Source organism: Mytilus californianus, unplaced genomic scaffold (genome assembly GCF_021869535.1).
Source record: "Mytilus californianus isolate M0D057914Y unplaced genomic scaffold, xbMytCali1.0.p SCAF_7, whole genome shotgun sequence".
NCBI lineage: Eukaryota > Metazoa > Mollusca > Bivalvia > Mytilida > Mytilidae > Mytilus > Mytilus californianus.
In genome coordinates this window covers 89,680,138-89,704,991 of record NW_026262723.1, presented here as the reverse complement: position 1 = coordinate 89,704,991, position 24,854 = coordinate 89,680,138, and the positions used below count along the sequence as shown (strand labels likewise).

Genomic DNA, 24,854 nt, shown 5'->3' with positions numbered 1-24,854 from the left:
GGGTCTCAATTCCAAACATTTTGAAATAGGAAAGATCTGTAGCTCTATAGTCTGGAAATTGTCAAATATTTCTTGGGTATAGGTGAACCACAATTAAAATGTTCAACAAAGTACAAATGTTCTATAGGACCTAAGAGCTACGGTTCCGCAGCTAGTTGGATATCTTACTTTATCAACTAAGATAATTTAAATGTTTTAGTATGAGAATTAACATTCAAATATGAGGTGTTCTAGAGTTCTTGATTGTTTTTTCTTTTTTGTTGTTGAAGAAAGCAAGTTGTATATTACTTGAGCTCCTTTGGTTATCTCCCTTACTCCAAGACACCTGATTTCTTCATTTCAGTGACACTTTCAAAGAATCATTGTTACAAAATATACTCTTCTCACCTGTGAATGGCTGTACAAAGTATGTCCTTTATTTTTTTATGATCTCAGAGGTACCCAATTTGTATTTGCAAGTGCTCCCTAACCCCATATCATATTATATGAAACCTCTGAATCATAACAATATATTGGTACTGTGCACCTCTTATTTAATTTTTGATCTGATTATTTTTAAGTTTCCCTAAGCAACCATTGACTTTGACATTGCTTTAAGTTTGTGTATGGTGTGGGTGGGGTAATTTTTATACGGCCGCGAAAAAATTTTGCGGTCGTATATTGGGATGACGTTGGCGTCTGGTCGTCGGCGTCGTTGTCCGAAGACACATTGGTTTTTGCACTCTAACTTTAGTTTAAGTGAATGGATCTCTATGAAATTTTACTATAAGGTTCAATACCACAAAAGGAAGGTGGGGATTGATTTTGGGGGTTATGGTACCAACAGTTAAGGAATTAGGGGCCAAAAATAAGCATTTTTGTAACTTCCAGACATAACTTGTGTGTTAGTGTATGGATCTCTCTGACATTGTACCACAAGGTTCCATATCACAAAGGGAATGCTGGGATTAATTTTGAGGGTAATTGCCTCCAAATTTAGGAATTAGGGGCCAAAAAGTGGCAAAAACAAGCATTTTTTTAGTTTCATGACAATAACTTATGTGTAAGTGTATGGATCTCTCTGACATAGTACCACAAGGTTCCATATCACAAAGGGAATGCTGGGATTGATTTTGGGGGTAATTGCCTCCAAATTTTAGGAATTAGGGGCCAAAAAGGGGCAAAAAACAAGCAGTTTTCTAGTTTCATGACAATAACTTGTGTGTAAGTGTATGGATCTCTCTGACATAGTACCACAAGGTTCCATATTACAAAGGGAATGCTGGGATTGATTTTGGGGGTAATTGCCTCCAAATTTTAGGAATTAGAGGCAAAAAAGGGGCAAAAAACAAGCAGTTTTCTAGTTTCATGACAATAACTTGTGTGTAAATGTATGGATCTTTATGAAATTGTACTACAAGGTTCCATATCACAAAGGGAAAGCTGGAATTGAGTTTGGGGGTAATTACCTAAAACGTTTAGGAATAAGGGGCCAAAAATAAGCATTTTTCTAGTTTCCAGACAATAACTTGTGTTCAAGTGTATGGATCTCTCTGAAATTGTACTGCAAGGTACCATACCACAAAGGGAAGGCTGTGATTGATTTTGGGGGTAATTGCCTCAACATTTTAGGAATTAAGGGCCAGGGGCAAAATAACAAGCAAAAATAACAAGCATTTTTCTAGTTTCAGGACAATAACTTGTGTGTAAGTGTATGGATCTTTATGAAATTGTACTACAAGGTTCCATATCACAAAGGGAAAGCTGGGTTTGAGTTTGGGGGTAATTGCCCTAAACGTTTAGGAATGTGGGGCCAAAAAGGGGCAAAAAAACAAGCATTTTTCTAGTTTCCAGACAATAACTTGTGTTCATGAGTATGAATCTCTCTGAAATTGTACTGCAAAGTACCATACCACAAAGGAAAGGCTGGGATTGAGTTTGGGTGTGATGAATCATAAGGGGGTTCAAAAAATTTTTGGGGGGGAATTTTTTTTTCCTTTTTTTTGTTTAAAATTTTCCATTTTAAATTGGTTATTTCTTATTTATATATAAAAGCAAATAATAATGATATGGTTTAAATAGGTAAATTAAAAAAATTTAAGTTCTTAGACCACATTCATTCTGTGTCAGAAACCTATGCTGTGTCAAATATTTAATTACAATCCAAATTCAGTGCTGTATCAAGCTTGAATGTTGTGTCCATACTTGCCCCAACTGTTCAGGGTTCGACCTCTGCGGTCGTATCAAGCTGCGCCCCAGCGGAGCATTTTATTGTTATATTTACTGAAAATTTTTGATCTGATTATTTTTAAGTTTCCCTAAGCAACCATTGACTTTGACATTGCTTTAAGTTTGTGTATGGTGTGGGTGGGGTAATTTTTGTTATATTTACTGAAAACAAACAGACTTTTAACGTTTACAATAAATGTAAGCATCCTAGTTCCTAAAAAAACTGACCTGATTTTAATGAAACTTTTACAAAACACACCAGGTCATTTATTAGCAAATTGATCTTAGTCTTGGTTTAAAACATTATTAAAGGTCATTTTAAGTGAAACTTTAGGTCCCAAGGTAGCCCACCAACTGCTCAAGGTCGCATGTCAGATTTGACCATGTTGGAGAGACATGTGTTGGTTGATTGATAATGGCCAAGAGTCTATCAACAATTAATGCATACATATGTAATACAAGAATATAATTTATTTTGATTTGTAACAGACTGGCTGATTTTGATTTTGTCATTGTAATAAGGCTAGATATAAAAGTTTATGTATACATGTATATCCAAAATGATCACTTATGCCTTTCTGAGTTCAAGAAGTAAATACTATTGACATACTGGTAACTGGATTAAATGATATTTAGTTAATACAGTTTCACCTAAATAAATCAGATATATGACATATTTGAAAATTAATTATTACAAGTCCTTTAGGTTTGGATACTATGATAATAAACTGTAACCTCAAAGCAGTTGGTTTTAGATTTTGTATAAATTTATTGTTAACATTTTTTGTATATTTTCAGATAAGTGTGATACTGGTTATTGTTCACATGGAACCTGCAACAGAAAGCCACTATCCTGCTCATGTCCTGAGGAATATAGTGGAACAACATGTCAAACTCGTAAATGTAAGTAAACTAACTTCTTTAATATTTTAAATAGTATAAAAGGAGATGTGAAGTATATGTCAAATTTTTTTTTAAATCAACCTAAAAACTTATTCCATTCAGGGGAAATATTTTAAAGCGTACTTTCTGTGTCGATATAGGTGTGCAGGTCCACAGCCGTTTCTCAGAGGCTTATTTTGTCTACCACTATGATATTTAGTTGTCATATTCATTTGGTACACTTTATCTATCCATATTTCTTAGTTAATAGGCTTTAAGTTTAATTTGGTTTCTGGTATGTTGAGTTCTGTGTTACTGCTTCTGCTCTATCTAGTTGTACAACATGGTATTGCAACATTTTTAACTCTTGATTCCACCATGCACTAAAGTATCCTTTCCAATTGGCACTGGCCTTGGGGTGAAGCCACACCAGTTAGGGGATTACTACTGTTCCTCTTCTAATCACTGGTCTTTGGGTGAGGCCACACTGGTTAGGGGATTACTACTGTTCCTCTTCTTATCACTGGACATTGGGTGAAGCCACACCAGTTAGGGGATTACTAATGCTCTCCTTCTAATCACTGGTCTTTGGGTGAGACCACACCGGTTAGGGGATTACTACTGTTCCTTTTCTTATCACTGGTCACTGGTCTTAAGGTGAAGCCACACCGGTTAGGGGATTACTACTGTTCCTCTTCTTATCACTGGTCACTGGTCTTAAGGTGAAGCCACACCGGTTAAGGGATTACTACTGTTGCTCTTCTTATCACTGGTCACTGGTCTTTAGGTGAAGCCAAACCAGTTAGGGGATTACTACTGTTCCTCTTCTAATCACTGGTCTTTGGGTGAGACCACATTGGTTAGGGGATTACTACTATTCCTATTCTAATCACTGGTCTTTAGGTGAAGCCACACCGGTTAGGGGATTACTGCTGTTTCTCTTCTTATCACTGGTCACTGGTCTCTACGTGAAGCCAAACTGGTTAGGGGATTACTACTGTTCCTCTTCTAATCACTGGTCTTTAGGTGAGACCACATCGGTTAGGGGATTACTACTATTCCTCTTCTAATCACTGGTCTTTGGGTGAGGCCACACTGGTTAGGGGATTACTACTGTTCCTCTTCTTATCACTGGACATTGGGTGAAGCCACACCAGTTAGGGGATTACTAATGCTCTCCTTCTAATCACTGGTCTTTGGGTGAGACCACACTGGTTAGGGGATTACTACTGTTCCTCTTCTTATCACTGGTCACTGGTCTTAAGGTGAAGCCACACCGGTTAGGGGATTACTACTGTTGCTCTTCTTATCACTGGTCACTGGTCTTTAGGTGAAGCCAAACCAGTTAGGGGATTACAACTGTTCCTCTTCTAATCACTGGTCTTTGGGTGAGACCACATCGGTTAGGGGATTACTACTATTCCTCTTCTAATCACTGGTCTTCGGGTGAGACCACATCGGTTAGGGGATTACTACTATTCCTCTTCTAATCACTGGTCTTTAGGTGAAGCCACACTGGTTAGGGGATTACTGCTGTTTCTCTTATTATCACTGGTCACTGGTCTCTACGTGAAGCCAAACCGGTTAGGGGATTACTACTGTTCCTCTTTTATCACTGGTCTTTGGGTGAGACCACATCGGTTAGGGGATTACTACTGTTCCTCTTCTTATCACTGGTCACTGGTCTTTTGGTGAAGCCACACTGGTTAGGGAATAAATACTGTTCCTCTTCTTATCACTGGTCACTGGTCTTAAGGTGAAGCCAAACCAGTTAGGGGATTACTACTGTTCCTCTTCTTATCACTGGTCACTGGTCTTTAGGTGAAGCCACACCAGTTAGAGGATTACTACTGTTCCTCTTCTTATCACTGGTCACTGGTCTTTTGGTGATGCCACACCAGTTAGGGGATTACTACTGTTGCTCTTCTTATCACTGGTCACTGGTCTGTAGGTGAAGCCACACCAGTTAGGGGATTACTACTGTTCCTCTTCTTATCACTGGTCACTGGTCTTTTGGTGAAGCCACACCGGTTAGGGGATTACTACTGTTCCTCTTCTTATCACCGGTCACTAGTCTTAAGGTGAAGCCAAACCAGTTAGGGAATTACTACTGTTCCTCTTCTTATCACTGGTCACTGGTCTTTAGGTGAAGCCACACCGGTTAGGGGATTACTACTGTTCCTCTTCTTATCACTAGTCACTGGTCTTTAGGTGAAGCCAAACCAGTTAGGGGATTACTACTGTTCCTCTTCTAATCACTGGTCTTTAGGTGAAGCCACACCGGTTAGAGGATTACTACTGTTCCTCTTCTTATCACTGGTCACTGGTCTTTTGGTGATGCCACACCGGTTAGGGGATTACTACTGTTGCTCTTCTTATCACTGGTCACTGGTCTTTTGGTGAAGCCAAACCAGTTAGGGGATTACTACTGTTCCTCTTCTAATCACTGGTCTTTAGGTGAAGCCACACCGGTTAGAGGATTACTACTGTTCCTCTTCTTATCACTGGTCACTGGTCTTTAGGTGAAGCCACACCGGTTAGGGGATTACTACTGTTCCTCTTCTTATCACTGGTCACTGGTCTTTTGGTGATGCCACACCAGTTAGGGGATTACTACTGTTCCTCTTCTTATCACTGGTCACTGGTCTTTTGGTGAAGCCACACTGGTTAGGGAATAAATACTGTTCCTCTTCTTATCACTGGTCACTGGTCTTAAGGTGAAACCAAACCAGTTAGGGGATTATTACTGTTCCTCTTCTTATCACTGGTCACTGGTCTTTAGGTGAAGCCACACCAGTTAGAGGATTACTACTGTTCCTCTTCTTATCACTGGTCACTGGTCATTTGGTGATGCCACACCAGTTAGGGGATTACTACTGTTGCTCTTCTTATCACTGGTCACTGGTCTTTAGGTGAAGCCACACCAGTTAGGGGATTACTACTGTTCCTCTTCTTATCACTGGTCACTGGTCTTTTGGTGAAGCCACACCGGTTAGGGGATTACTACTGTTCCTCTTCTTATCACCGGTCACTAGTCTTAAGGTGAAGCCAAACCAGTTAGGGAATTACTACTGTTCCTCTTCTTATCACTGGTCACTGGTCTTTAGGTGAAGCCACACCGGTTAGGGGATTACTACTGTTCCTCTTCTTATCACTGGTCACTGGTCTTTAGGTGAAGCCAAACCAGTTAGGGGATTACTACTGTTCCTCTTCTTATCACTGGTCACTGGTCTTTAGGTGAAGCCACACCGGTTAGGGGATTACTGCTGTTTCTCTTATTATCACTGGTCACTGGTCTCTACGTTTTGCCAAACCAGTTAGGGGATTACTACTGTTCCTCTTTTATCACTGGTCTTTGGGTGAGACCACATCGGTTAGGGGATTACTACTGTTCCTCTTCTTATCACTGGTCACTGGTCTTTTGGTGAAGCCACACCGGTTAGGGAATAAATACTGTTCCTCTTCTTATCACTGGTCACTGGTCTTAAGGTGAAGCCAAACCAGTTAGGGGATTACTACTGTTCCTCTTCTTATCACTGGTCACTGGTCTTTTGGTGAAGCCACACCAGTTAGAGGATTACTACTGTTCCTCTTCTTATCACTGGTCACTGGTCTTTTGGTGATGCCACACCAGTTAGGGGATTACTACTGTTGCTCTTCTTATCACTGGTCACTGGTCTTTAGGTGAAGCCACACCAGTTAGGGGATTACTACTGTTCCTCTTCTTATCACTGGTCACTGGTCTTTTGGTGAAGCCACACCGGTTAGGGGATTACTACTGTTCCTCTTCTTATCACCGGTCACTAGTCTTAAGGTGAAGCCAAACCAGTTAGGGAATTACTACTGTTCCTCTTCTTATCACTGGTCACTGGTCTTTAGGTGAAGCCACACCGGTTAGGGGATTACTACTGTTCCTCTTCTTATCACTGGTCACTGGTCTTTAGGTGAAGCCAAACCAGTTAGGGGATTACTACTGTTCCTCTTCTAATCACTGGTCTTTAGGTGAAGCCACACCGGTTTGAGGATTACTACTGTTCCTCTTCTTATCACTGGTCACTGGTCTTTTGGTGATGCCACACCGGTTAGGGGATTACTACTGTTGCTCTTCTTATCACTGGTCACTGGTCTTTTGGTGAAGCCAAACCAGTTAGGGGATTACTACTGTTCCTCTTCTAATCACTGGTCATTAGGTGAAGCCACACGGGTTAGAGGATTACTACTGTTCCTCTTCTTATCACTGGTCACTGGTCTTTAGGTGAAGCCACACCGGTTAGGGGATTACTACTGTTCCTCTTCTTATCACTGGTCACTGGTCTTTTGGTGATGCCACACCAGTTAGGGGATTACTACTGTTCCTCTTCTTATCACTGGTCACTTGTCTTTTGGTGAAGCCACACTGGTTAGGGAATAAATACTGTTCCTCTTCTTATCACTGGTCACTGGTCTTAAGGTGAAACCAAACCAGTTAGGGGATTATTACTGTTCCTCTTCTTATCACTGGTCACTGGTCTTTAGGTGAAGCCACACCAGTTAGAGGATTACTACTGTTCCTCTTCTTATCACTGGTCACTGGTCATTTGGTGATGCCACACCAGTTAGGGGATTACTACTGTTGCTCTTCTTATCACTGGTCACTGGTCTTTAGGTGAAGCCACATCAGTTAGGGGATTACTACTGTTCCTCTTCTTATCACTGGTCACTGGTCTTTTGGTGAAGCCACACCGGTTAGGGGATTACTACTGTTCCTCTTCTTATCACTGGTCACTGGTCTTTAGGTGAAGCCACACCGGTTAGGGGATTACTACTGTTCCTCTTCTTATCACTGGTCACTGGTCTTTAGGTGAAGCCAAACCAGTTAGGGGATTACTACTGTTCCTCTTCTAATCACTGGTCTTTAGGTGAAGCCACACCGGTTAGAGGATTACTACTGTTCCTCTTCTTATCACTGGTCACTGGTCTTTTGGTGATGCCACACCGGTTAGGGGATTACTACTGTTCCTCTTCTTATCACTGGTCACTGGTCTTTTGGTGAAGCCAAACCAGTTAGGGGATTACTACTGTTCCTCTTCTAATCACTGGTCTTTAGGTGAAGCCACACCGGTTAGAGGATTACTACTGTTCCTCTTCTTATCACTGGTCACTGGTCTTTAGGTGAAGCCACACCGGTTAGGGGATTACTACTGTTCCTCTTCTTATCACTGGTCACTGGTCTTTTGGTGATGCCACACCAGTTAGGGGATTACTACTGTTCCTCTTCTCATCACTGGTCACTGGTCTTTTGGTGAAGCCACACTGGTTAGGGAATAAATACTGTTCCTCTTCTTATCACTGGTCACTGGTCTTAAGGTGAAGCCAAACCAGTTAGGGGATTACTACTGTTCCTCTTCTTATCACTGGTCACTGGTCTTTAGGTGAAGCCAAACCGGTTAGGGGATTACTACTGTTCCTCTTCTAATCACTGGTCTTTAGGTGAAGCCACACCGGTTAGAGGATTACTACTGTTCCTCTTCTTATCACTGGTCACTGGTCTTTTGGTGATGCCACACCGGTTAGGGGATTACTACTGTTCCTCTTCTTATCACTGGTCACTGGTCTTTTGGTGAAGCCAAACCAGTTAGGGGATTACTACTGTTCCTCTTCTGATCACTTGTCTTTAGGTGAAGCCACACCGGTTAGAGGATTACTTCTGTTCCTCTTCTTATCACTGGTCACTGGTCTTTAGGTGAAGCCACACCAGTTAGGGGATTACAACTGTTCCTCTTCTAATCACTGGTCTTTTGGTGATGCCACACCGGTTAAGGGATTACTACTGTTCCTCTTCTTATCACTGGTCACTGGTCTTTAGGTGAAGCCAAACCAGTTAGGGGATTACTACTGTTCCTCCTCTAATCACTGGTCTTTGGGTGAGACCACATCAGTTAGTGGATTACTACTATTCCTCTTTTTATCACTGGTCACTGGTCTTTGGGTGAAACCACACCGATTAGGGGATTACTACTGTTCCTCTTCTAATCACTGGTCTTTAGGTGAAGCCACACCGGTTAGAGGATTACTACTGTTCCTCTTCTTATCACTGGTCACTGGTCTTTTGGTGATGCCACAACGGTTAGGGGATTACTACTGTTCCTCTTCTTATCACTGGTCACTGGTCTTAAGGTGAAGCCAAACCAGTTAGGGGATTACTACTGTTCCTCTTCTTATCACTGGTCACTGGTCTTTAGGTGAAGCATAACCAGTTAGGGGATTACTACTATTCCTCTTCTAATCACTGGTCTTTGGTTGGGGCCACACCAGTTAGGGGATTACTACTGTTCCTCTTCTTATCACTGGTCACTAGTCTTAAGGTGAAGCCACACCAGTTAGGGGATTACTACTGTTCCTCTTCTTATCACTGGTCACTGGTCTTTTGGTGAAGCCACACTGGTTAGGGAATAAATACTGTTCCTCTTCTTATCACTGGTCACTGGTCTTAAGGTGAAACCAAACCAGTTAGGGGATTATTACTGTTCCTCTTCTTATCACTGGTCACTGGTCTTTAGGTGAAGCCACACCAGTTAGAGGATTACTACTGTTCCTCTTCTTATCACTGGTCACTGGTCATTTGGTGATGCCACACCAGTTAGGGGATTACTACTGTTGCTCTTCTTATCACTGGTCACTGGTCTTTAGGTTAAGCCACACCAGTTAGGGGATTACTACTGTTCCTCTTCTTATCACTGGTCACTGGTCTTTTGGTGAAGCCACACCGGTTAGGGGATTACCACTGTTCCTCTTCTTATCACCGGTCACTAGTCTTAAGGTGAAGCCAAACCAGTTAGGGAATTACTACTGTTCCTCTTCTTATCACTGGTCACTGGTCTTTAGGTGAAGCCACACCGGTTAGGGGATTACTACTGTTCCTCTTCTTATCACTGGTCACTGGTCTTTAGGTGAAGCCAAACCAGTTAGGGGATTACTACTGTTCCTCTTCTAATCACTGGTCTTTAGGTGAAGCCACACCGGTTAGAGGATTACTACTGTTCCTCTTCTTATCACTGGTCACTGGTCTTTTGGTGATGCCACACCGGTTAGGGGATTACTACTGTTCCTCTTCTTATCACTGGTCACTGGTCTTTTGGTGAAGCCAAACCAGTTAGGGGATTACTACTGTTCCTCTTCTAATCACTGGTCTTTAGGTGAAGCCACACCGGTTAGAGGATTACTACTGTTCCTCTTCTTATCACTGGTCACTGGTCTTTAGGTGAAGCCACACCGGTTAGGGGATTACTACTGTTCCTCTTCTTATCACTGGTCACTGGTCTTTTGGTGATGCCACACCAGTTAGGGGATTACTACTGTTCCTCTTCTTATCACTGGTCACTGGTCTTTTGGTGAAGCCACACTGGTTAGGGAATAAATACTGTTCCTCTTCTTATCACTGGTTACTGGTCTTTAGGTGAAGCCAAACCAGTTAGGGGATTACTACTGTTCCTCTTCTTATCACTGGTCACTGGTCTTTAGGTGAAGCCAAACCGGTTAGGGGATTACTACTGTTCCTCTTCTAATCACTGGTCTTTAGGTGAAGCCACACCGGTTAGAGGATTACTACTGTTCCTCTTCTTATCACTGGTCACTGGTCTTTTGGTGATGCCACACCGGTTAGGGGATTACTACTGTTCCTCTTCTTATCACTGGTCACTGGTCTTTTGGTGAAGCCTAACCAGTTAGGGGATTACTACTGTTCCTCTTCTGATCACTGGTCTTTAGGTGAAGCCACACCGGTTAGAGGATTACTTCTGTTCCTCTTCTTATCACTGGTCACTGGTCTTTAGGTGAAGCCACACCAGTTAGGGGATTACAACTGTTCCTCTTCTAATCACTGGTCTTTTGGTGATGCCACACCGGTTAAGGGATTACTACTGTTCCTCTTCTTATCACTGGTCACTGGTCTTTAGGTGAAGCCAAACCAGTTAGGGGATTACTACTGTTCCTCTTCTAATCACTGGTCTTTGGGTGAGACCACATCAGTTAGTGGATTACTACTATTCCTCTTTTTATCACTGGTCACTGGTCTTTGGGTGAAACCACACCGATTAGGGGATTACTACTGTTCCTCTTCTAATCACTGGTCTTTAGGTGAAGCCACACCGGTTAGAGGATTACTACTGTTCCTCTTCTTATCACTGGTCACTGGTCTTTTGGTGATGCCACAACGGTTAGGGGATTACTACTGTTCCTCTTCTTATCACTGGTCACTGGTCTTAAGGTGAAGCCAAACCAGTTAGGGGATTACTACTGTTCCTCTTCTTATCACTGGTCACTGGTCTTTAGGTGAAGCATAACCAGTTAGGGGATTACTACTATTCCTCTTCTAATCACTGGTCTTTGGTTGGGGCCACACCAGTTAGGGGATTACTACTGTTCCTCTTCTTATCACTGGTCACTAGTCTTAAGGTGAAGCCACACCAGTTAGGGGATTACTACTGTTCCTCTTCTTATCACTGGTCACTGGTCTTTTGGTGAAGCCACACTGGTTAGGGAATAAATACTGTTCCTCTTCTTATCACTGGTCACTGGTCTTAAGGTGAAACCAAACCAGTTAGGGGATTATTACTGTTCCTCTTCTTATCACTGGTCACTGGTCTTTAGGTGAAGCCACACCAGTTAGAGGATTACTACTGTTCCTCTTCTTATCACTGGTCACTGGTCATTTGGTGATGCCACACCAGTTAGGGGATTACTACTGTTGCTCTTCTTATCACTGGTCACTGGTCTTTAGGTTAAGCCACACCAGTTAGGGGATTACTACTGTTCCTCTTCTTATCACTGGTCACTGGTCTTTTGGTGAAGCCACACCGGTTTGGGGATTACCACTGTTCCTCTTCTTATCACCGGTCACTAGTCTTAAGGTGAAGCCAAACCAGTTAGGGAATTACTACTGTTCCTCTTCTTATCACTGGTCACTGGTCTTTAGGTGAAGCCACACCGGTTAGGGGATTACTACTGTTCCTCTTCTTATCACTGGTCACTGGTCTTTAGGTGAAGCCAAACCAGTTAGGGGATTACTACTGTTCCTCTTCTAATCACTGGTCTTTAGGTGAAGCCACACCGGTTAGAGGATTACTACTGTTCCTCTTCTTATCACTGGTCACTGGTCTTTTGGTGATGCCACACCGGTTAGGGGATTACTACTGTTCCTCTTCTTATCACTGGTCACTGGTCTTTTGGTGAAGCCAAACCAGTTAGGGGATTACTACTGTTCCTCTTCTAATCACTGGTCTTTAGGTGAAGCCACACCGGTTAGAGGATTACTACTGTTCCTCTTCTTATCACTGGTCACTGGTCTTTAGGTGAAGCCACACCGGTTAGGGGATTACTACTGTTCCTCTTCTTATCACTGGTCACATGTCTTTTGGTGATGCCACACCAGTTAGGGGATTACTACTGTTCCTCTTCTTATCACTGGTCACTGGTCTTTTGGTGAAGCCACACTGGTTAGGGAATAAATACTGTTCCTCTTCTTATCACTGGTTACTGGTCTTTAGGTGAAGCCAAACCAGTTAGGGGATTACTACTGTTCCTCTTCTTATCACTGGTCACTGGTCTTTAGGTGAAGCCAAACCGGTTAGGGGATTACTACTGTTCCTCTTCTAATCACTGGTCTTTAGGTGAAGCCACACCGGTTAGAGGATTACTACTGTTCCTCTTCTTATCACTGGTCACTGGTCTTTTGGTGATGCCACACCGGTTAGGGGATTACTACTGTTCCTCTTCTTATCACTGGTCACTGGTCTTTTGGTGAAGCCAAACCAGTTAGGGGATTACTACTGTTCCTCTTCTGATCACTGGTCTTTAGGTGAAGCCACACCGGTTAGAGGATTACTTCTGTTCCTCTTCTTATCACTGGTCACTGGTCTTTAGGTGAAGCCACACCAGTTAGGGGATTACAACTGTTCCTCTTCTAATCACTGGTCTTTTGGTGATGCCACACCGGTTAAGGGATTACTACTGTTCCTCTTCTTATCACTGGTCACTGGTCTTTAGGTGAAGCCAAACCAGTTAGGGGATTACTACTGTTCCTCTTCTAATCACTGGTCTTTGGGTGAGACCACATCAGTTAGTGGATTACTACTATTCCTCTTTTTATCACTGGTCACTGGTCTTTGGGTGAAACCACACCGATTAGGGGATTACTACTGTTCCTCTTCTAATCACTGGTCTTTAGGTGAAGCCACACCGGTTAGAGGATTACTACTGTTCCTCTTCTTATCACTGGTCACTGGTCTTTTGGTGATGCCACAACGGTTAGGGGATTACTACTGTTCCTCTTCTTATCACTGGTCACTGGTCTTAAGGTGAAGCCAAACCAGTTAGGGGATTACTACTGTTCCTCTTCTTATCACTGGTCACTGGTCTTTAGGTGAAGCATAACCAGTTAGGGGATTACTACTATTCCTCTTCTAATCACTGGTCTTTGTTGGGGCCACACCAGTTAGGGGATTACTACTGTTCCTCTTCTTATCACTGGTCACTAGTCTTTAGGTGAAGCCACACCAGTTAGGGGATTACTACTGTTCCTCTTCTTATCACTGGTCACTGGTCTTTAGGTGAAGCCAAACCAGTTAGGGGATTACTACTGTTCCTCTTCTAATCACTGATCTTTGGATGAGACCACATCAGTTAGTGGATTACTACTGTTCCTCTTCTTATCACTGGTCACTGGTCTTTGGGTGATGCCACACCGATTAGGGGATTACTACTGTTCCTCTTCTAATCACTGGTCACTAGTCTTTGGGTGTAACCACACCGATTAGGGGATTACTACTGTTCCTCTTCTAATCACTGGTCTTTAGGTGAAGCCACACCGGTTAGAGGATTACTACTGTTCCTCTTCTTATCACTGGTCTTTTGGTGAAGCCACACCGGTTAGAGGATTACTACTGTTCCTCTTCTAATCACTGGTCTTTTGGTGAAGCCGCACCGGTTAGAGGATTACTACTGTTCCTCTTCTTATCACTGGTCTTTTGGTGAAGCCACACCGGTTAGAGGATTACTACTGTTCCTCTTCTAATCACTGGTCTTTAGGTGAAGCCACACCGGTTAGAGGATTACTACTGTTCCTCTTCTTATCACTGGTCTTTTGGTGAAGCCACACCGGTTAGAGGATTACTACTGTTCCTCTTCTAATCACTGGTCTTTAGGTGAAGCCACACCGGTTAGAGGATTACTACTGTTCCTCTTCTAATCACTGGTCTTTTGGTGATGCCACACCGGTTAAGGGATTACTACTGTTCCTCTTCTTATCACTGGTCACTGGTCTTAAGGTGAAGCCAAACCAGTTAGGGGATTACTACTGTTCCTCTTCTAATCACTGGTCTTTGGTTGGGGCCAAACCAGTTAGGGGATTACTACTGTTCCTCTTCTTATCACCAGACATTCTCCAAAATCAGTTTGTAAGCAAGTTGAGGAAACAATTCAGGATCTTTTTTAAAAGTGAACGAAAAAAACAGACTTATTAATGATGAATTTCTCTCTTGGGAGTATTTTGTTGATTATGGCTTACAAGATGCAATTAAAGAAATTTTGAGTTAAATTAGGTATATAGTTGCCAAAATTTAAGCAATCAGAGATCATGTCATATCATGACATAGTATGCCAAAAAGCATGTAAAATGTGTGCTGAAAAAAATATGGAGATGTGGTATGATTTGATAATTTGACAAATAACAGTATCCCTACTGACCAACGAACAAACTGTGCTTCATTACCTTTTGAAATCATACAAATTAAGTACAATTAACAACCATTAATTTATTTATTATTCTATAGTTGGAAAAATTCAGTTTTATTTTATAATGAATGGAAAAAATAAAAGTATTTAGCTGCAAATCTAAAACTGTGTGTACCAGCCTGTAAAACAAAAAGTGATTGTAAACAGTTAATAAAGAAAGTATATAACATGCTTAAAGTGTATCAGTTGGCTATTATGATTGGGTACCAGTTTTAAACAATATTATCACCTGCTGCATGACAGGGTAATCTTAAGTTATGATGAATGTTTTTGTAGAAAACATCTTGTTTATTATACCAATTCTGATGATACAGTGGATTAGAATGATGGAAAATTTACATAATACCCTATATGATAGACCTGAAGGTTAATCTCTGGAACTCTAGTAACCTTATTTTGAACCAAAAGCTGTAATCTTTTACCAAAGGAAACTATTGAAGTAGTTTTAAATTATTTTGAGACTCGTGTTTAAAATATAAGATCACATCAAGTTTAGCCTCTAAGTTTTCATGCTTTTAAGTTGTTTTTTTTTATGTGATTTGTAGCTTCATCAGGATGGACTAGAACAGAGAAGATCATAGCTGGATCTGTTGCTGGTGGAATAGGACTCCTTATTATAATTATATTTATTGTTTGCTGTTTCACCATGCCATTGTAAGTTTTATACATATTCGTAAAGTGGTCTCGATTCAGAAGGACACATTTTCAAGAGCAGAACAGCTAGCATCTATCTTTTTAATCTCAAACATATATAACTAAAAGGATATGGGGGGATATGTCAATGAGACAGCCATCCATCAACAACAACAACCAAAAGGGCAACATACAGGCTTCAACAATAGACAGGTGTTTATACAATTTGGCAAGCTCTAAATTGTCCCGAGTTTATACTAATGTTATGAATAAATTTAACAGAAATAATCTTTTATCTGCCGTAAACATGTATGTGTCAGTACACGTATACATATCAGCAAATATAATAGCATAACAATTTCGCTTTTATTTGGCAGCACAGACGGAGAAAGAACAATTTACGCATCGTCTACACAAGAGTTCACCACCCTTAGCTTTTTGTTCAATGTATATAATATTTGGTTTAGGGTTAAAACTGTAATATTGGTATCAGAAATTTGAGTTTGTTAACCTCTATGTTATAATAAAGTAGACATTCAAAATGGTATCCATCATGATATTTAGAAAATAATCCAAAAATATTAAGATTCATAATTTACAATTGATTTGACCAATTTGTGTCGGTTTTGAAGAGAGAAATTTTAAGACAACATGTAATAAATACATCTGATAAACCCTGCCCTACATCTCAGCTTACAGAAAAAAAATTGTATATCAGATCATGTAGGAACAAAAATACTAGTTATGCTGATTGGTCAATAGACTTGATATTACTTGGTACTGAGGTGTACCTATTAAGAAATTTCCTGTCTTCATATTACTGCTGTTACTATATAAAACAAATATTTATCTGTTTTTACCTAATTATCAAATCGGTTTTTGGACCAAATCAATTTAATTGATTCTTCATATCACCAAATAAAGTGATAATCATGATGACAGCCGGCTATCTTAAATAGAATATATAATACAATTATTGTCTGTTGATGAGGTAAATGTGTGGTTTTATTGACTTTTAAAGAAATGTAATAAGCTGAATCAAAAGACAGTTATTATTTTATACCGTATTTTGATGGAAGAAAGTTGTATTCAATGACAAAATCATAAAAGCTAACTGTACATCTTACCTAATGTCATTATCATCAAATTCTTTAGATATTTACTGAATTTTTTAAGTCCCAAGCCTGGATGGGAAAGGTGGAGGATTGTGCAAAGGGCCAGAACGTAAAAAAACTATGCTACAGAAATTACAATGAATTGAAATTTCCATCTATTAAAATCGGAAAAAATAAAAAGTGATTTTAAATATCTCCTTTTTTTTAATAGATGGAGAAGGAATCGTATGCCATCAATGCCATCACCAAATGTTCAGAAGGTTGATGTTGATGACAATGCTAATCCATACAGTATGCCAGTTGTTCATCAACCACTGCTCTACCATGATCGTGATGTAGATAGAGTTAGTATGTTCAACATAGTTCCCGTTCATCAACCTACCTATTACGATAACTACTTTAGTGGTACAGGACCTAGGGGACAACTACATTTCAGAGATCCCTTGCCAGAATACATGAAGGAAGAAAAACTACAACTACCAGATATACCAGTAATCTATCAGGATAATGCAACATATTCCACAGGTATTGGTTAGTTTGATGAAATTACATTGATGTTACACAATTTGATCAGTTTTGACATCTATATTCTTAGTCACTAGCTTTTATCCTATCTGACAGAAACTGATTTATACCATATGGTAGTGTTGGATAATCAGTTGAAATTACCAACCCATTATCTATTACTATCGGTTGACAGCAACCAACCGACAATCGGTTATAATCGCATCATTACACCTTGCTCTTTTTGTATATGAAATCATGCATTCAGCCACATTGTACATGTCTAATGCATATATTCCATATCATTGCAGAGTCTTAAATGTTCATGTTTAATCTTTAGTTTTCTTTTCATATTTTATCAAGCAATTAAAACAGTGAATCAATTAGAATATAGATTCCGATTAAACATATTTTGTCTGATGATTACAACTTTTATTATCAACAATGACACTAAAATTTCTAAATTTCAATGGTATCACTCACATTATAATTTCAAATACATAGCTTCATCAAAATTTGAATGCTTCTCATTAAAAAAAAAGATATATATATATAAAGTATTTAACTTTGAGCAATTCAAAATTAATCAATAAATAAAACAATGCATTTGCATTGAAATATATACATTTAACTAAGGGGATCCAACCAATGTCTGTTAATTCATGTGGAATGCGTATTTTTCACTTTTGTGATCTTTATTCTTACATGAGCTGTGTCATTCGTGCATCTGTACTTATAATTGTAAGAATACGGAATTCTTTCATAGTTGGTCAGTATTTGATCTGTGATACGTACATGTGTTTCAATGGCAGACAAACCGGGAAAATTTACAAAAATTAACGATGTTTGACAAGCAATTTGAAAAGGAATATGACGTTTTTAAAGCCACAAATTAATGAAACATTAATAAAAGGCAATTTGCACCACGTCCTCTAATGTAGCAACAAATTTATTTTATCGAAAATAAGAATGATTTGAAGTTCGCTCTCGAGTAACAAGTACCAGAAGTGAAATAAAGTATTTCATAAAAAGTTTTTTATTTTAAATAGCATATTACCAATCTGCAACGTCAATGCTTTTACCACGTTTGTACAGAAAGAAATTGCTTATGTCTTTGATTATAGGATGTTTGACATTGTTATTGTCATCTACTGATATTTTTCTTTACAATTTGTTTGACTGCGCATGTAAAATGCAAACCGGAAACGGACCGGAAGTTGATATGCTAAAAGTCTGGAAACTATTACGACAACCGATTGAACAAAATTCCAATCGATTATTGACATCGCCAAGCCCAACCAACTGATTTCCGACTTATTCCAATCATCAGAACAACACTACCATATGGTACACACTCACCTATCAGAAAGTGAATATCAGAACATTCTAAAAGTTTGCAATCGTATAATTACGATTTTCTAGGTCTGTTTGATTTAATGTCATAGATTAAAAAAAAATATGTAAATCCTTGTTTTGCCTATATTTGAATGATGTTCTGTGGTGAGAATCAGTCAATGAAAAGGATATTCCTGGTGGCTACCTTATTTCACTTTTCAATGTTTGCATTCTTTTCCTTTTAATAACTGAACTTGCTTAGCAAATGTGTATCCCATCCCAGTTAAGGGTTAAAAAGAAGTACACATGAATATGGATTCAAAAGAGTTGAATTATTGACTTGCAAGCAAATAATACATGATCAATGTTTTTGAGCTTATTTTGACAAAATTTAACCAAAAACTTGTTGCTAATAGAAAAATATTATTTCACAAATCTGCTTTTGTTTGAAACAAAAAAATCAAAATATGTCAACTTCATAGCTAATGCCCCTTTAAAGTAGATTAGAAAATTATATTCACTTGATATTATGGATTCATTTTAGTCTTGTCTGCGACAAAAATGGTAGAATGCTATACATAGGGATGCTAATCCTGCAGTGGCAGCTGCCTTAACTATTTGTGGGATGCTTAAAAAATGTATAGTTTTTATTTACGAGACGTATTATGGTATATCGTTGTCCGTCCGTCTGATGTCAACATGTCGGACAGTAACTCAAAAATGCTTTAACCAATTTATATGAAACTTTGGTGAATTGTTTATATCTATGGACGTACGCTCCCTTTCAATTTTTATAAATTTCAGATTTTACATTTCCTTGTTATGGGATTTTATTCATAAAAAATGGGTGATTTTCCAGTTTTCTGACTATAATTCAAAAATGCTTTGAACAATTTTCATGAAACTTTGATAAATTGATTATATATATTGACATAAGTTCCTTTTTGATATTTTAGAATTTCTGATTTTTCATTTTGGAGTATTGAGACTATATTCATAAAAAAGGAGGATTTTTCAGTTTTCCGACATTTACTCAAATATGCTTTGAGCAGTTTTCATGAAACTTTGGTGACAGGTTTATATCTATTAAAATAAGCTCCCTTTTGTCTATTTTATAAATTTTTGATATGACATTGAGGAGGACTGGAACTTTATTTGTTGAAAAAGCGATGGGCACATCATGTGCTCATAGCACAGCTTTTTATTTTGTAATGTAAAATACCCACTTATTATTAGTAAAATGTAATAGAATAACTATATTTGGTATATGGGATCCTTGCAAGGTCATCATGTCTGCCAGATAGGGTTCACCTGACCTCTACCTCATGGTTTATTGGTCAACACAAGTTTTTGTAGGTAGGTCCTTTTTAAGGTATAAGCAATAGGTCAGCTATATTTAGTGCATGAGATGATTGTTAAGCGTACATCACGTTTTGTCTGGCAGGGTTCATCTGAAATTGACCTCATTTACATCATCATTGATAATATTGAACTATTTGTATAAAGCTTTTTTATTTCAGTAGGTAGAAGATCTGGATGCTTCATACCTTGTATGCAGATACCTTATGTTACAGAGTTTCTGTCTGTCATATTTCCATTACATTTGACCTCATTTTCATGGTTCATCGACTGGTTTAAAAAAAAATTATAGTTTTTTGTCATGTGAATTTTTCACTTATTAGGAGTAATAAGATAACTGTATTCTTTGCAAGTTTTACTTGTCCATCGGACAGGGTTCACCTTACCTGACCTTGACCAAATTTCATGGATCAGCGACAAGGTTAATTTTTTGTAGTCAAGTCCATATATAAGATACTAGAAGCCATAGGTCAACTATATTTGGTGGTGTATGGAATGATTTTAAGGCATACTTGACTGACTGACCTCTTTTTCATGGTTCATTGGACAATGTTTATTTTTTTGTAGTTTGGTTTATTTCTCAGATACTTTAAGTAGTAGGGTCATTATATTCGGAGTATTGAATGATTGTAAGGTGTTCATGTCTTTCTGGCAGGTTTCATATGACCCTGACCTCATTTTCATGGTTCATGGATCAATGTTAAGTTTTCATTGTTTTGGCAGTTTATCCGATACTATGAGCAATAGGTAAACTACCCATATATTTGGTGTATGGTATGATTGTAAGGTTTACGTGTCCCTCTGGCAGGGTTCATATAACCTTGATCTCATTTTCATGGTTCATTGGACCTTGATCTCATTTTCATGGTTCATTGGTCAATGTTAAGTTTTTGTGGTTTTTGTAGGTCCACTTCATTTGGTGTATGGAATGATTGTTAGGTGTACATGTCTGTCTGGCATGGTTCATTTTCATGAATTATTGGTAATGTTATGTGTATGTGATATTTGCAGTAAAACCTTCATATTACAGACTTTCAACATAAATTCAATCATGATAAGTAAAGCAGGTGAGACATTTCAGTGTGTGCATTTTTGTTTGTTTTTGGTAACATTTCAATGGTTGTTTGGTCAATGTTAAGTTGATATAGTGAGCTATATTTCTATGATTCTATAAGAAATAAGCACATCTGACCTTTACAACAAATTACATGGATCATTTATAAAGTAAAGTATAAGTGATACCTGTAGTCAAAGACTTTCAATATAAAATTCAACCCTGATGCTATATGGCTTAAGTCCATTCTCATACTCTTGTTATCAGGTTTAAATTTTTTAATAGGACACAAATTATGCATTATACATGTTTTTCATGTAAGTTCATGACAAGTCATATTGAAGGAACATCTTCATTTGAACTTTACCTTTATTTGAGAGTTCATTGTCTTTTAAAATAGTTATATATTGCAACAGAAGTCACATATTAAAGTTCCAACTCAAATTTCATATACAATTGGTGCGTTTTACTGATTACTTTACAAAATTATCTGTATTTTATTTTCAGATCAACCTGCAGTTTATATACCAAAGTCAGCACAGAGAGATCTTAAAAAAAGAGACAATCTTTGAATCCCATCCTGTGTTTCATCCTTACAACTTTTCATCTTTGGAAATACAAAGTTCATTAGTTTGTCAGCAATGTTTTCAGATTGATTACCAAGTTGATAGCATTGCTACCATATTTATTATTTTCACAGATATAATAAATACATCATCATTCATTTTCATGTCAGAGTGATTCATATTTATTTGTTATTTGTGTAATTATGATGAAGTGTTGATGGGAAATCTGTGAAATTTTAATGTGATGAGGCAGTGAATAAAAATATCATAAAGTAGGGAAAAAAATAAACAAAAATTAATCATTGTCAGAACTAAGTTCATATTTTTCTTCCTATACTAAATAATGACAATGTAATAAGTTAATGACAATGAAGTAAGTTATGAATCTTTAATGATTAGTGCTATTTTTATAAAAATTGGTTGTTACTTGCAGTTGTTAAAGTTTTGCATTTGCTTTTGTCAGATCTGTTAGTTCCCTTTAGTAGTATAAATATTTACCATTAATTGATTAACATATTACAAAAAGTTCTATGATAAACATTTAGGTATATCATTTTATGTATATTCTGTAGTTTTGTCATGCAATGTGGTAACTTGGTCCCTTTCCTTAATTACTAATATCTACATACTTACCAAGTTGGGAAAGTTGACGAATGTAATATGTCTAACATGCAGACAACAGTATTCACACAGAATTACCTATATAGAATTATGTTGAAAATTTACTGGTCTTTTGTGACTCATATCTTTAAAAAAAAAATCCATATTTTTGTATTCTTAAAGAAAACTTCAATTAAAGTAATTTTTAGAGTTACAGACATAAAAAAATTTACTATTATTTTTATGTTTAGAGAATTGATGTAGTTTGTTGAATTATTGTAGTTTGTTTTATAGCAAACATCTACTGCTAATTGAAAAAAATCTACATACAAATGTATATAGTAAACAAAAATATATATTTAAATACAATAAAAAAAGAAAACATTTGAGAAGAATTTGTTTTATATGTTTGTATTCTTTTAGCTCAAAAAGTGTCATTATAAGGTTCATAGTAAAACACACATGACCCTGGTCGTTCAAAAAAAAAATTCCAATATATCCTCTGAATTCAGCTACTGTAAATTCAGAAATTATTGCATGCATTTATTATTGCGATTTTTCAAGAATAGACAAAAATGCGAGTTTAATTATTGCGATTTCGAAAAAATCTGCATACAGATCTATGTTTCAGTTATCAGAAAGCGAGTTTTTATCATTGCGATACTCATACAGTCGCATTATTCGCATTAATAAAGACCTCGCAATAATTTCTGAATTTACAGTAGTTTATAAAGACCAAATGAGTTTCCTTAAGGTATCCAATTTGTATATAATTAATGAAAGGTGTACATGTCCTATAATAACATTAAGAGTACAAATTTTTACTGCACCAGATGCCCATTTTGACAATATCTGTTCAGTGATGCTCCAGGTCAAAATATTTGAAAAATTGAAGAGCTGATAATACCAAAAAGGACCAAAGGTGAAGCCAAAGCTGACAAGAAATTGATTATGCATGAGGGAAATGCATTCATTAATTTAAAATAATTTCCAATTATTTTTAACAGCAATTTTCAATAAAACAATATCTGTATGTTCATGCAAGTACTGAAATAATGGCTATTGGGCTGGTGACAGGGTTTATCTTACCTTGACTTCATTTTCATTGAGCATTGACAATAGTAAGCTTTTGTCATACCTGTAGGAAAAGCTTGATCACAAATACTTTCAAAATAAAATTCAGTGATACCTCCAAATCAGGCCAAGCTTTTCAGTGTGCGCACTCTTGTCTTGTATTATTAATTTATGTCCCTCTTATAGTGCAATAGTGTAAAAACATTTTTTTTATACCTTCTACACACACAAGTAGTCAACATTCTAAAGTTTTATTTCAATTTTAAAAGATAGTTTCATAAAAAAAAAAACCAGAGACATCAAAGATACAGGTGTGGTTTTTTGTTGAGCCTGCGACGTTTGTCGCAGAAAGATCGACATAGGGATAGTGATTTGGCGGTGGCTGCGTTAGCTAACTTCTTAAAAGCTTAATATTTCAGAAGGTAGAAGACCTGGATGCTTTATACTTTGTATATAGATGCCTTATGATATGAAGTATCCGTCTGTCATATGTCCATTGTCCTTGTCCTCATTTTCATGGTTTAGTGACTACATGAAAAAAAAGTTAACATTTTTTGTAATGTTAATTTCTCTCTTATTATGAGTAATAGGGTAACTATATTTGGTATGTGCGTACCTTGCAAGGTCCTCATGTCTGTCAGACAATTTTACTTGACCTCGACCTCATTTAATGGATCAGTGAACAAGGTTAAGTTTTCGTGGTCAAGTCAATATCTCAGATACTATAAGCAATAGGTCTACTATATTTGGTGTATGTAATGATTGTAAGGTGTACATGTCCAACTGGCAGGTGTCATCTAACCTTGACCTCATTTTGTTGGTTCAATGGTAATAGTTAAGTTTTTGTGTTTTGGTCTGTTTTTCAAATACTGTATGCAATAGGTCAACTATATTTGGTGTATGGAAATATTTTACGATGTACATGTCAGTCTGGCAGGTTTTTTTTTTACCTTGACATCATTTTCACGGTACATTGCTCAATGTTAAGTTTTTGTGTTTTGGTATGTTTTTCTTAAAATTTAAGCAATAGGTCAACTATATTTGGTGTATGGAATGATTGTAAGGTGTATATGTCTGTCTGGCAGGTATCATCTGACCTTCACCTCATTTTCATGATTCATTGCTCAATATAGTATTTCCATGGTTTGGTTTGTTTCTTTTATACTATAAGCAATAGGTCATCTATATTCTGTGTATGGAATGATTGTATTAAAGGTATACATGTATTTCCGTCTTGGTTTATCTGACCTTGACCTCATTTTCTTGGATCATAAATGTTCATGTGATACTTGTAGTAAAACTTTATATGTAGGACTATCAACATAAAATCAATGGTCAGTATAGTAGGCGAGACATTTCAGCGTGTGCACTCTTGTTTTTTTTTAGGAAGGAACAAATCAAGGTACTTTCAGCCACCATTCTTATTCAAACAAAAAGTTCTTTAAAGCTAATGTCACTAAAGAGGGGGGAAGATAGCAAAGGAATATGCAAGCTCATAAGTGGAAGACAACTGACAATGCCATGGCAAAAACTGAAAAATGACAAACAAACTCTACAAGACAACATACAAAACCAAAAAAAAAGCAACCCCACCAAAATCAGGGGGTAATGTCTAGTGCTCCAGAAGGGTAAGCAGATACTGCTTGACATATGGCACATGTTAGTACAAATTTGGTGATTGTCCCATTCAGTGATGCACATTTATGGAACAGAGGGCAAGATTGTGGTTACTTCGTAACGGTCAACCATCACTTG

General features: G+C 37.8%; 1 protein-coding gene across 1 annotated transcript in view; it reads left to right on the top strand.

Moving 5' to 3' along the window:
* Positions 1-22,384, top strand: part of LOC127709553 (uncharacterized) — a 112,549-nt gene extending 90,165 nt beyond the window's left edge. The window contains exons 46-49 of the mRNA XM_052215159.1: positions 3,007-3,111; positions 15,405-15,513; positions 16,819-17,132; positions 21,367-22,384. Coding sequence (XP_052071119.1) covers positions 3,007-3,111; positions 15,405-15,513; positions 16,819-17,132; positions 21,367-21,431 — 593 coding nt within the window. The 3' untranslated portion in view covers positions 21,432-22,384. The remainder of the gene's footprint in view (positions 1-3,006; positions 3,112-15,404; positions 15,514-16,818; positions 17,133-21,366) is intronic.
* Positions 22,385-24,854: the final 2,470 nt, after the last annotated feature.